Here is a 14,252-nt window from a genome sequence, read left to right as displayed (position 1 = left end):
CCCTTTAAGTCTGCAGAAGTGACTGCCTGAAATTGCTATCGTTTGGAAACGTCTCTCGCCAATTGCCTCATTATATTTATAGCCAGCAATTCCCGCAGAGCAGAAAGGCAAACACTCTCCACTGATTCTATCAGCACTAGAATCCAATAGCAAATATTTGATGGAAGAGCTGCGATGATTTGACTATAATGAGGTGGATTGGAGCACTTTACTAAATAAAAACAGAACTGCAAACCCGCAAATTGAATCTACAATCGCACCATTACTCCCCCAGAGATTGGAAAGGTAGAGTTGTATATCCTATGTGTCCATTACATTTACCATTTGTATCTTCAAATCATTTCAGGCCCTTATCATTTTAAACTTGATTATATGATTCTTTATCTGCATTGTCCTCTGTAGGCAAACTAAACACAAAAACATCTTCAAGTATTTCCACTTTTTTACAGCCAAATTGCAGTAACACCTACTTTATATTTGTTGCGTGTTTTTATTACCATAGCATAACTTGCAAAAACAAATACCGTATTTATCGGCGTATAACGCGCACTTTTTTCCCCTTAAAATCAGGGGGAAATCGATATACGCCGATCCCCGCTGTCTCTGAGCGCCGCAGCCTAGAGTCGAGACGAGTGTACTGCGCACTCGGCTAGACTCTGCCACGCTCTTCTCCGCCCGTCGCAGCCTAGAGCCGAGCCGAGTGTACTGCGCATTCGGCTCGGCTCCGCCCGCAGCCACGCAAGAGGAGCCGAGACAAGCCGAACACACAGGAAATCCGGCTCCTCTCGGCGCCAAATCCAAAAACAAACACTGCTGCAACCCCGTCTAAGGTGCGGATGGACTCGCAGACGGACCCGTGCAAGGCCGCAGACGGACAATCAACAAGGCTGGACGGACCCTGCGCAAGGAAGCTGCAGACGGACGCCAGACAAGGCCGCCGATGGACGCAGGGCAAAAATTTACGTTTTTTTTTTCTTCCTCAAACTACCGTATTTATCGGGGTATAGCGCGCTCCCGCGTATAGCGCGCACCCCTAAAGTTGCCCCGTATTCCTGTGGAAAAAATATGTTTTGTACTTACAGTTTTGGTGTCTTGCGCGGCGTCCATCGGCGGCCTCGTCGGGTCCGTCTGCGGCTTCGGGTGTCCTCTTCGTCGGGTCCGGCTTCCTTCTGCGGCGTCCTCGCGTCCTCCCCGCTCGTTTCCCACGCCGAGTTTGAATACTGCGCCTACATATACCGAGCGCAGTACACTCGTGTATCGTCGGGCAGGCTCGGCAACTCTCGCGCTGACGTCCTGTACGCTCAGGACGTCAGTGTGAGAGGCACCCAGACTGCCCGAAGATACACGAGTGTACTGCGCTCGGTATATGCTGGCGCAGTATTCAAACTCGTGGCAGGAAAGCGGGTATCGGCGTATACCGCGCACCCACGATTTTGCCCTGATTTTCAGGGAAAAATAGTGCACGGTATACGCCGATAAATACGGTACCTTTCTAAGCTTGGGGTGCGTGTTATACGCCAGCGCGCGGTATACCCCGATAAATACCGTATATAGAAATTGCTGGTTATCTTTTTTTCTTTATTAAGCGGAGTTCCACCCAAAAGTGGAACCTCTGCTTATCTGCTCCCCCCCCCCCGCCCCCTCCAGTGTCACACTTTCAGTAGACAGGACCGCAGCGTCATCCCAATGGAATCTTGCCCCTCAGGCTTACTCCACTGCCAGGCCAGTAAGAAAGTGCCAGCGCATGTGCGGTAGGGATTCGGCTGTGAAGGTGAAAAGGCTTCACTGCCAGTTTCCCTTACAATAAATGGCAGCTGCAGCACCCGACAGCTGATCCAAAAATCGGCTGTGGTGCCAACATCACAGGCTCCCTGGACAGGTAAGTGTCTATATATTTGAAGTCAGCAGGTGCAGTATTTGTAGCTGCTGACTTTTCTTTTTTTTTTTTTTCCAGGCTGAAGACCGCTTTTAGTGCTTTTTACTTAACCGCTTGCCGACCAGCGCACACAGATGTATGTCGGCAGAAGGGCTCATACAGGCAAATGGGCGTACCTGTATGTCCCTTTGAATTTGCCGCCATGCGGGCGCACGCACGCCTGCCGCATACTCTGATCGTGCCTGTGGGTCCCGTGTACTCGATGTCCGCCGGTGTACCAAGATCGTGGCATGGAGAGGCAGAACAGGGAGATGTAAACAAGGCATTTCTTTATTCTGCCTAGTGACAGGACAGTGATCTTCTGCTCCCTGTCATCGGGAGCAGTAATTGCTGTCATGTCAGTGGTAGCCCAGCCCCCCCACAGTTAGAATCACTCGTTAGGACACACTTAACCTCTTCATTGCCCCCTAGTGTTTAACCCCTTCTCGGCCAGTGACATTTATACAGTAATTAGTGCATTTTTATAGCACTGATCGCTGTATAAATGTGAATGGTCCCAAAATAGCGTCAAAAGTGTCCAATGTGTCCGCCATAATGTCGCAGTCACGATAAAAATCGCAGATCGCCGCCATTACTAAGGGCTCTTTCACACGGAGCGGACCGTTTCTCGGACCGCTCCGTGTGTCCGCCAAAGCTCAGCGGGAATCCCCGCTGAGCTGTCGGCGGATAGGGCGGTCCCCGCACACACTGGCTGTGCTCTGGGCTTCGGCCACCAGGCTCCATTCAGTGATTGGACAAACGGAGGTCAAATGCGGTGGCAGGGCTGGATTGCCCCAGGAGTCCCGCCTCCGCCTTGCTGTGCGAACCGCCACCGTCTTCTCTTCCTCCTCTCTGGATTGGATGATTTCCCCTACGTTGTGGCAGCCCCTTTGGCACTGGTGCTGCGGCGCCAGCTCTACCCCGGTCCCCGCATGCAATGAAATGACATCTCCAGGGATATGGATCTGCGGCTGCCTGACCAAGTGAACTGCGGTATGTGTATCGCTTCATTAAAGCAGGTGCGACAAGCTAGTTTTCCTGGCAATGCAGTAGCACCGCACACCCAGCAAGCGTTTGCTGCAGGACGGGTATGGTAATGTTCGCGGTGCAGTGAGGGTGACCGTCTGCGGTTAGACTGGCTATGACGGGAGCGGCTGCGTCGTGATCGGCTATGTCTCGATCGGTGGTAGCGGGAGGATGATCTTGACCGACTTCTGCGGGACCTCCTGCTTGATGCATGTCTGGATCTCTCCCTGCGCCGCGGGCTTGCGTCTTTTGGCCTGATGGGACTGCAAGAAAGGCAGTGTTTAGTGGCCGGCTCTCTTTTGTCTCTTCACTACTTACCTAATCTTATGTCGGCCTCCATACCTTGTTTGTTGGTAGTGGTCTGCGAGGGCAGTGGGCTCCATGAAGTAGCAGAAACCGCAGCAAGAGTGGAAGCTGAAGGAAAGCATAAAAAAGTGGTTAAAAAATAATCAGGATGGAAAACCAGGAAGGCCCTGAAGGGGGAAGAAGCTAGGGTACCTGGGGAATAAATCCCTACGAAATTTGGGCAAAGCAGCAGCCTTAAAAGAAAAAAGGAAAATGTGCCCTTTTTAAATTATGGCGCCGCCGATGACGTATTTGCGCATGTGCAGTAGTGCCGCGCGCATCCCGACACCATCTTGGATGAGGGAGACCGCCGGCGTCATCACTACGCTGCGCGCATGCGCAGAGCGGCCAGGGAGACGCGGTGGAGCGGGGGGAACATGGAACAACATTGGGTCATTAAGGTAAAAAAAAACGAGCACACACTGGGAGATGCATGAGAACAGGGACAGCAGCAGCAGCCTAAGAAGGATACTGGGGAAAATGAAAAATTGAGCCACTGCCTTAAATAAGCTCATTTCGAGCCTGTGTAAATGCCAGGAACCTGCCGGGATTTAACCCCTGAGACCACCAGAGCGGGGTTACCCCCATAAAGCTCTATTAGAGACTGTACAGGGGGGACTTCCAAACAGGAGAGGCTGAACCTGCTGGGGCGAAAGCGGTAGGAGGCAAGCTGTACGACCACGTCCTTGTCAGGTGAGGATAAAAAAAGAGAATGATGCCGGGTGTCCCCCCTTTGGATTTTATAGCTAACCAATCCTGTCAGGTTGTGGGGGCGGAGTCACAACCCAGTGTGTGCTGCCATGAATGCGTCAGGAAAACGCGTTTGAAAAAAATGTTGTACAAATACCGTGCGAGATAAAAAGTTGCAACGACTGACATTTTATTCCCTAGGGCAGTGATGGCGAACCTTGGCACCCCAGATGTTTTGGAACTACATTTCCCATGATTCTCAACTACACTGCAGTCTAGCTGAGCATCATGGGAAATGTAGTTCCAAAACATCTGGGGTGCCAAGGTTCGCCATCACTGCCCTAGGATGTCTGCTAAAAAATATATATATAATGTTTGGGGGTCCTGAGTAATTTTCTAGCAAACGATAATTTTTACATGTAGGAGAGACATGCCGGAATAGGCGCGGTATGGAAGTGGTTAACCACTTGCCGCCCGCCAATGACATATTGACGTCGGCAAAATGGTTGTAGAATCCTGACTAGATGTCATATGACGTCCTCAGGATTCTGAGCTGCTGCGCGCCCCCGGGGGCGCGCATCGCGGCGATCGTTGTTGCAGGGTGTCAGTCTGACACCCCGCAACACTGATGAAGGTAAAGAGTCTCTCACGGAGACTCTTTACCACGTGATCAGCCGTGTCCAATCACGGCTGATCACGATGTAAACAGGAAAAGCCGGTAATCAGCTTTTCCTCACTCGCGTCTGTCAGACGGGGGGTTTGTGCTGATCGATTATCAGCACAGCCCCCCCGAGGATGCCCACTGGACCACCAGGGATGCCCACTGGACCACCAGGGATGCCCACTGGACCACCAGTGATTATAAAAATAAAGGTATGCCACCCTAGACCACCAGGGATGAGGACACAAAAAATGGATGTCAATCAGTGCCGCAATAGATGCCAATCAGTGCTCACAATGGGTATCACTGATTGGCAGTCATTGTTTGGCACTGATTGGCATCCATTAGTAAAACACATACAATAGTGCCCATCTATGCCCATCCGTGCTGCCTATCAGTGCCCATCCATGCCGCCTATCAGTGCCCATCCGTGCCGCCTATCCGTGCCCAGCCGTGCCGCCTATCAGTGCCCATCTGTGCAACCTATCTGTGCCGCCTATACAAGCCCATCCGTGCCGCCTATCCGTGCCACCTATCAGTGCCCATCTGTGCCGCATATTAGTGCCCATCAATGCCACCACATCAGTGCCACCTCATCGGTGCCCATCAGTGCCACCTTATCAGTGCCCGTCAGTGCAGTACCATCAGTGCCCATCAGTGAAGGAGAAAACGTACTTTTTTACAATGTTTTATAATAGAAACAAAAAAAAACTTTTTTTTTTTCAAAATTTTCGGTAATTTTTTTTTTTTTTTTTTGCAGAAAATAAATATCCCAGAGGAAAGCTCTATTTGTGGGTACAAAATGATAAAAATGTAGTTTGGGTACAGTGTAGCATGACCGCGCAATTGTCAAAGTGCAACAGCGCTGAAAGCTAAATATTGGTCTGGGCGGGAAGGTGTATAATTCCCCCCCGGTATGGAAGTGGTTAAACATCGTATATACATCCACCAGCAGTGAAAAAAAATCATTTCAGATTATTGGACACATTCAACCTTTTTGTATGATAACAGAAATGCTAATAAGTCTTAATTTAGATGCCGCAGTGACTTGTTGGAGGTAAAGGAATGTTTACGTCGGCTCTTTTTCTTTGTTCATCTCTAATACAAAATGACATATAAAATTGCCCCTTTAATGGAGTCTATCTTATAAAACAATAGATGGCTTGTATTCACTAATTAGCTGTCAGTATGTTCCGTTTGTTTTGTCTTTGCTTCTGAAAGGACCAAATTCATGGTGGAAAAACTGAACTTTGGCAAGGTCAAATATTTCCTGAAGACATCCCGCTGTGATCCTTTACACACTGAATAGTTCTGTTGGTTTCAAATATCCATTTATTACGCTGAACTTGTACAGCCCTCTGTACTAATCTGACCTAGTTAGTATTTGTTTAAAGGGGTTGTAAAGGTAATTTTTTTTTCCCTAAATAGTTTCCTTTACCTTAGTGCAGTCCTCCTTCACTTACCTCATCCTTCCATTTTGCTTTTAAATGTCCTTATTTCTTCTGAGAAATCCTCACTTCCTGTTCTTCTGTCTGTAACTCCACACAGTAATGCGAGGCTTTCTCCCTGGTGTGGAGTGTCGTGCTCGCTCCCTCCCTTGGACTACAGGAGAGTCAGGACGTTCTCTACGTTGCAGATAGAGAAAGGAGCTGTGTGTTAGTGGGCATCCTGACTCTCCTGTAGTCCAAGGGAGGGGTTGAGCACGACACTCCACACCAGGGAGAAAGCCTTGCATTACTGTGTGGAGTTACAGACAGAAGAACAGGAAGTGAGGATTTCTCAGAAGAAATAAGGACATTTAGCCCTGGTTCACACTGGGTACGATTTGGAACGATTTGAGATGCGATTTGACATGTCAAATCGCATCTCAAATTCAGCGGCAATTGTCGGCAATGGCACTGTCCTAATCAGTGCGACTCCGCATCTGTGATTTCAAAAAGTAGTTCCTGTACTACTTTTTGCGATTTCGGGCCGCGATTAACATTAAATTGGGGCCGAAATCGCCGCGAAATCGCGGTAAAATCGCGCATTTTACCGCGATTTTGAATACGCAGCAGTGTGAACCTAGGCTCAAAAGCAAAATGGAAGGATGAGGTAAGTGAGGAGGACTGCACTAATGTAAACGGTTGCCACTCCCACTGACCACCATTTAAGGGGATCCTGTCTTACTGACCATCTATATAAGTGGGCATTTCTCTGACCACCAGTGAAAGGGGGCACATCAATGACCGCCAAAATAAGGGGGTCCTTCAATGATCACCAATATAAGAGCCTGAAAGTTATTCTAGGATGATCCGCCATGTTATCAAGGTGTTAAGCAAAGCTGGTTTGGTGGGTTAAAACTGATGTCATACCTTCTACAGTAGACTCTGCATTTATTCTACGTTTTACTGCAGACTGACATTGAATGTCTGACACTCTCTAATGCTTTTAGAGGTTTGCCATAAAAGTTTGTGAAGTACAGTATAGCATTTTCTTGTTTAATCATTTTTTTCTAATTGAATTTATAAAGGCAATGTACAAATGTGCATTTAAGGATGACTAGATGTACATCAATATCTGTAAAGATTTTTTTTAACCGCTTGCCAACCGCCCACCGTAGTTTTACGGCGGCAGGTCGGCTCGGCTGTGCAAAATCATGTAATATAACGTGATTTTGCATTTCAGCCACTAGGGGCGCCACGCGCCCCCTGTTTGCCCGGCAGGGGCGCGATCACCGCCGGGCACCCGCGATCGCTTGTTACAGAGCGAGATTCGGGAGCTGTGTGTGTAAACACACAGCTCCCGGTCCTTTCAGGGGGAGAAATTACTGATTGTATGTTCATACAATGTATGAACAGCGATCTGTCATTTCCCCAAGTCAGTCCCATCCCCCCTTCAGTTATAACACACCTAGGGAACATAATTAACCCCTTGCTCGCCCCCTAGTGTTAACCCCTTCCCTGCCAGTGACATTTTTACAGTAATCAATGCATTTTTATAGCACTGATCGCTATAAAAATGCCAATGGTCCCAAACATTTGTCAAGTGTCTGCCATAAGGTCGCAGCACCGATAAAAATCGCAGATCGCCGCCATTACTAACAAAAAAAAATTATATTAATAAAAATGCCATAAAACTATCTGTTAAATTAAATCCACGCAAGTATATTTAAAACACCAGTGACTGCAAAAGTATTTGGTATTGGACTAGGTATGGTTGAAGGCGATCAGTGGACAGCTGCCTCTACTAATTGCTTCCACCTAAGTGGAGCAAGAAAGTGTTGAGAAGAAAAAGAAAGTAGAGTTGGCGCATAAAACTATCCCCTATTTTGTAGACGCTATCAATTTTGCACAAACCAATCAATAAACGCTTATTGCGATTATTTTTTTTTTTTTTACAAAAAATATGTAGAAGAATACGTATCGGCCTAAACTGAGGGGAAAAAAACAATTTTATTTTTAAAATTGTCGCTCTGTTTTTGTTTATAGCACAAAAAATAAAAACCGCAGAGGTGATCAAATACCACCAAAAGAAAGCTATATTTGTGGGGGAAAAAAGACGCCAATTTTGTTTGGGAGCCATGTCGCACGACCGCGCAATTGTCAGTTAAAGCGACGCAGTTCCGAATTCGCAAAAAGGGGCCAGGTCTTTTTCCTTCATATTGGTCCGGGGCTTAAGTGGTTAATTTGATTAATACTAAAGCAGCTGAAATTGATTAACAACCCCCTCTGCTACTTAACTGACCAGATCAGTATCCCTGGAGTTTAATTGACTTGATATATACCGTATATATATATATATATATATACTCCAATTAAAAAGTGTTCCTTAAAGTTTTTTTGAGCAGTGTATTTACGTGTTTCACTAAATATAGCAGCACTCAACATTTATTGTTTTTATTGCATTTTGTAGCAGATTAGTGTTGAGTCCATGTAAGTCACTCCAGTAAACCAGGTTTGGGAAACAAGGAAAGCAGCGACAATGGTGTAAATTGTAGGTGTTGTTGTTCTTTTCAGGTAGACATGTTCTCCTTCGGTATGGTCCTGTATGAACTGTTGTCGGGTCAGCGGCCATCTTTAGGTCATCACCAACTCCAGATCTCCAAGAAGCTGTCGAAAGGGATCCGGCCTGTGCTGGGGCGCCCAGAAGAAGTTCAGTTCTACAGACTCCAAGAGCTGATGATGGAGTGCTGGGACACTAAGCCAGAAAAAGTTGGTCCTATTTATTTTCTGTTGACATTTATTTTCGCTGATTGTGTGCCAATGCCAATTTTAAACTTAATTTTTGATTGCACTACTTTACATGCCGATGACTAGAATACATTGGGAATGGGCAATCTTCAAAATGCCAACCGCTAAAGAACTACTGTATATACTCGAGTATAAGATGAGTTTTTCAGCACATTTTTTGATGCTGAAAAAGCCCCCCTCGGCTTATACTCGAGTCTCCTGCTGTTCATGCAGTCTTAACTCCATGCTGCTGCAGTCAGCGGCTGTCCACTGTAACAAAGCTTTGCCTCCTCCTCGTCCGTGATAGACGGAACACTGATACAATTGTGTTACAATTACTATCATGGACGAGGAGGAAGCAGGGCTTTGTTACAGTGGACGGCCGCCGACTGCAGCAGCATGGAGATAAAAGGTACACGGGAGATCAGATGGGCACAGTGAGGCTGCAGATAGACCAAGTGAGGCTGCAGATAGACCGAGTGAGGCTGCACAGTGAGGCTGCAAATGGGCACAATGAGGCTGCAGATGAACACAGTGGGGCACAGTGAGGCTGCAGATGGGCATTGTTGACCCTCTTTTTGTCAGGTCACCCGTGGGGGTCAGGGATGCACCACAGGGTAGTGAACCCTATAGACGACTGCTGCGATCAGAGAGGAAGCGTGAGCCCAAGATCGCCCAGGGCGCGGAGTCTAAGACCCAGCTTTGTGTTCACCAGAGCCTCTAGTGGCGAGGATGGCCTTCGCCACAGCTGGATCCAGGTCGCGACCCCTGGGATCCCCTAGGTCACGCTCCGCAGAGAGAGAGAAGAAGCAGCAGGCAGGACAAACTGTAGTGATGGGTAAGCCTAGGTCAGGGCAACAGGCAGACTAGGGTAACCGAGGGACAGCCAAAAGGTCAAGGGCACAGGCAAACAGGAGAAGTCAGGGACGAGCCAAAAACGGTACACAGGAAGATAATCGTAGCACACTGCAGACAGGAACTTGAGCTGTTGAACAGCACTGCAGACCTGTGGTGCAATGGTTAATATAGACTTCATGGGATGGCCTGGGTGGGGCCATACAGGAAAGAGAGGAAATAAGAAGGTAACCAGAACAGGGTCAGGCCTCTAATGGACAGATGGAAACAGGTAAGCTGCCAGACTATTGCATATCCATGACACTTTTCCACTTACAGTAGCTGCTGCATTTCCCACCCTAGGCTTATAAACAAAATCAATACGTTTTCCCATTTTTTTGTGGTAAAATTAGGTGCCACGGCTTATACTGGAGTATATATACGGTACAAGTCACAGATTTGTAAATTTCAATACAAAAATAATTCCCCTTTAAGACCATTGGGCGGAAGTGACATTTGATGTCGCTTTCATCATCCAATGATATGGAGCCAAGTGGGGGGGGGGGCCATAGTTCCCTCACTCGATTCCACGCCTCAGAGAGGAAAAGACCCGATCGCCTCCCTTGCTACCGACCGCTCCGGTAGGCGGCGTGAGACCACCAGGGAGGGGGGCACTTCTCCCCTGCCGATAAAAGTGATCTCGCAGCGATTCCGCCGCAGACACCACTTTTATCTGAAAACGGGCCGCCCGCTGTTTAACCACTTAAGGACCGCCTCCTGCACATATACGTCGGCAGAATGGCACGGCTGGGCACATCAACGTATATATACGTCCTGTACTTGTACCCAGCCGTGGGTACAAGTACCGCGACCCGGTCCGAAGCTCCGGGACCGCGGGTCCCGCGGACCCGATCGCCGCTCGAGTGCGGCGATTGGTCCCCGGAGCTGAAGAACGGGGAGAGCCGCGTGTAAACACGGCTTCCCCGTGCTTCACTGTGGCGGCGTATCGATCGTGTCATCCCCTTTATAGGGGAGACACGATCGATGACGTCACACCTACAGCCACACCCCCCTACAGTAGTAAACACACACAAAGTGAACCCTAACTCCTACAGCGCCCCCTGTGGTTAACTCCCAAACTGCAACTGTCATTTTCACAATAAAGAATGCATTTTAAATGCATTTTTTGCTGTGAAAATTACAATGGTCCCAAAAATGTGTCAAAATTGTCCGAAGTGTCCGCCATAATGTCGCAGTCACGAAAAAAATCGTTGATCGCCGCCATTAGTAGTAAAAAAAATTAAAAAAAATAAAAATGCAATAAAACTATCCCCTATTTTGTAAACGCTATAAATTTTGCGCAAACCAACCGATAAACGATTATTGCGATTTTTTTTTACCAAAAATAGGTAGAAGAATACGTATCGGCCTAAACTGAGGGGAAAAAAAATGTATATATGTTTTTGGGGGATATTTATTATAGCAAAAAGTAAAAAATATTGCATTTTTTTCAAAATTGTCGCTCTATTTTTGTTTATAGCGCAAAAACTAAAAACCGCAGATGTGATCAAATACCACCAAAAGAAAGCTCTATTTGTGGGGAATAAAGGACGCCAATTTTATTTGGGAGCCACGTCGCACGACCGCGCAATTGTCTGTTAAAGCGACGCAGTCCCGAACTGTAAAAACACCTTGGGTCTTTAGGCAGTATATTGGTCCGGGGCTTAAGTGGTTAAAAAGATACCTATCTGCTGCCATAATCCCCGGTATTCAACGTCAAACAGCCGCCGTATAACTGGCGGCCCATAATTGGTTAAACAAAGTTGTAACAGAAAACATTTGCGGTTATGTAAGCTCGGAGAGTTCCATTTGCTGTGTCATTTTGCTGTATCTGCATTCTCTTCTCTAAAGCATTATACTCACAATATTGTAAATCTTATTTACCTAATTCTGGTGTAATGAGCCTAGAAAGGATTTCCATGTATAATGCCTTCATAACACAGCTGTTGGTATGCTAATATTGACTTACTGCTGCACTTTTTGTTGTCACCATCTGTTAGAGATTAGTCATTTCCACAAACATAATTATTTAATAATTACACAATGCACGAGGGGAAAATTGGCCTAAAAATTATCGCTTGTAAAACACAACGGCGCCTATAATGATGGAGAGGCAGAAGAGCGATGCTTCCAATCTTGGAGTGATATGATCTTTATAAAATGTCTTTTTCATAATGGATGTGTGCAAATGTAACTAAAATAAAACGCTTATTGCGATTTTTTTTTTTTATTTTTTTTTTACCAAAAATATGTAGAAGAATACGTATTGGCCTAAACTGAGGAAAAAAAATGGGCCAGATTCACAAAAGAGATACGACGGCGTATCTCCTGATACGCCGTCGTATCTCTGAGATACGATTGTCGTATCTATGCGCCTGATTCATAGAATCAGGTTACGCATAGATAGCCCTAAGATCCGACAGGTGTAACTGTGTTACACCGTCGGATCTTAGACTGCAATTCTAGGCCGGCCGCTAGGTGGCGATTCCATTGCGGTCGGCGTAGAATATGCAAATGACTAGTTACGCCGATTCACGAACGTCCGCTTTGCCCGTCGATCTAAATTTACGTCGTTTCCGTAGAGATGCGTCGCGTAAAACTAAGCATGCCCTCTAGGTGGCCTAAGCAATGTTAAGTATGGCCGTCGTTCCCGCGTCAAATTTTTAAATTTCACGTCGTTTGCGTAAGTCGTCCGTGAATGGCGCTGGACGCCATTTACGTTAACGTCGAAACCAATGACGTCCTTGCGACGTCATTTAGCGCAATGCACGTCGGGAAATTTTAGGGATGGAGCATGCGCAGTACGTTCGGCGCGGGAACGCGCCTAATTTAAATGGTCCCCGCCCCATTTGAATTAGGCGGGCGGATTTACGCTACGCCGTGAATCCAGCACTTACGCTGTAAACTTGTGGCGGTGTAACGTATAAATGGGATACGTTACGCCGCCGCAGCGTAACGCAATTGTATGTGAATCTGGCCCAATGTTTTTTATATATTTTTGTGGGATATTTATTATAGTAAAAAGTACAAAATTTTTTTTTTTTTTTCAAAATTGTCGCTTTTTTTTTGTTTATAGTGCAAAAAATAAAAAACCGCAGAGGTGATCAAATACCACCAAAAGAAAGCTCTATTTGTGGGGGGAAAAAAGGACGCCAATTTTGTTTGGGAGCCACTTCCAGAGGCGATTCAGTTCGTATGTGTTGCGCTATATAAGTCTCTATAAGTGACTCACGTCGCACGACCGCGCAATTGTCAGTTAAAGCGACGCAGTGCTGGATCGCAAAAAGTGGCCTGGTCTTTAAGCTGCATAATGGTCCGGGGCTTAAGTGGTTAAAAAAAGTAAAATAAAAATAACAAACATGTCATACTTGCCTCCACTGTGCAGTTCGTTTTGCACAGAGTGGCCCCCGATCCTCCTGTTCTGGGGTCCCACGGCGGCTCTCGTGGCTCCTCCCCGCATTAGGTAACCCCCTCTGGGAAGCTCTCTCCCGAGGGGGTTACCTTGCGGGCACGCTCCCGAGTTATACACTCGGGGGGTAGATTCACAAAGAGATACGACGGCGTATCTCCTGATAGACCGTCGTATCTCTGAGATCCGACGGTCGGATCTATGCGACTGATTCATAGAATCAGGTTCCGCATAGATCTCCCTAAGATCCAACAGGTGTAAGTGACTTACACCGTCGGATCTTAGGCTGCAATCTCCCGCCGGCCGCTAGGTGACGCTTCGGTTTTTTACGCTATATGAGTGGTAGCTAATGTTAAGTATCGCCGTTGTTCCCGCGCCGAGTTTTGAATTTTTACGTCGTTTGCGTAAGCCGGTCGCGAATATGGATGGACGTAATTTACGTTCACGCCGAAAACAATGACGTTCTAGCGACCTCATTTGGAGCATGCGCACTGGGAAAAATCGCGGCCGGCGCAGTACGATCGGCGCGGGGACGCGCCTGATTTAAATAATACACTCCCCCTAGCCGCGGAATTTGAATTCCGCCGGGGGAGTTACGATCCGCTGGCGCAAGTTTCGAGGTAAGTGCTTTGTGAATACTGCACTAGCCTCTCAAATTTGCGCCGGCGGATCGTAAATCAGATTACGCGGATCTAAAGATCCGCTAATCTATGTGAATCTAGCCCTCGGCGTCTATAGACCGCCCCGCCCCTCAATCGCATTTGTTTTTGAATTTGTTTGACAGCAGCGGGAGCCAATGGCTGCGCTGCTATAAATCTATCCAATCAAAGCTGGGACTCCGTAGAAAGAAGGATGGCGGGGATGTGCCCACGGAAATTCGGGGCTCAGGTAAGTAAAACGGGGGGGCGGACACTGCAAGATGTTGTTTCACCTTTATGCATAGGATGCATTAAGGTGAAAACACACGAAACTTTACAACCCCTTTAGCTGCGAGGTCTCACAGTATTGTCATGCTGCGTATGTGTGAGATGAAGCGCAAGACGTCCTGCACTTCATCTCACGCATGCGTTTTATGACACTACATGTTGGAGACAAGAAAAA

The 14,252-nt window shown here is 47.2% G+C and overlaps 1 protein-coding gene across 1 annotated transcript in view; it reads left to right on the top strand.

Annotated features, from left to right (window-relative positions):
• The window catches only part of LRRK1 (leucine rich repeat kinase 1), a 305,999-nt gene that overhangs the window by 260,446 nt on the left and 31,301 nt on the right, over positions 1-14,252 (top strand). Inside the window, exon 28 of the mRNA XM_040342319.1 lies at positions 8,636-8,830. Within this exon, the coding sequence (XP_040198253.1) occupies positions 8,636-8,830 (195 nt within the window). The remainder of the gene's footprint in view (positions 1-8,635; positions 8,831-14,252) is intronic.

The sequence above is a fragment of the Rana temporaria genome, chromosome 3, assembly GCF_905171775.1.
Source record: "Rana temporaria chromosome 3, aRanTem1.1, whole genome shotgun sequence".
Classification (NCBI taxonomy): Eukaryota; Metazoa; Chordata; class Amphibia; order Anura; family Ranidae; genus Rana; species Rana temporaria.
Note: the sequence above shows the minus strand (reverse complement) of the source record. Positions and strands in the feature narration are given on the sequence as shown.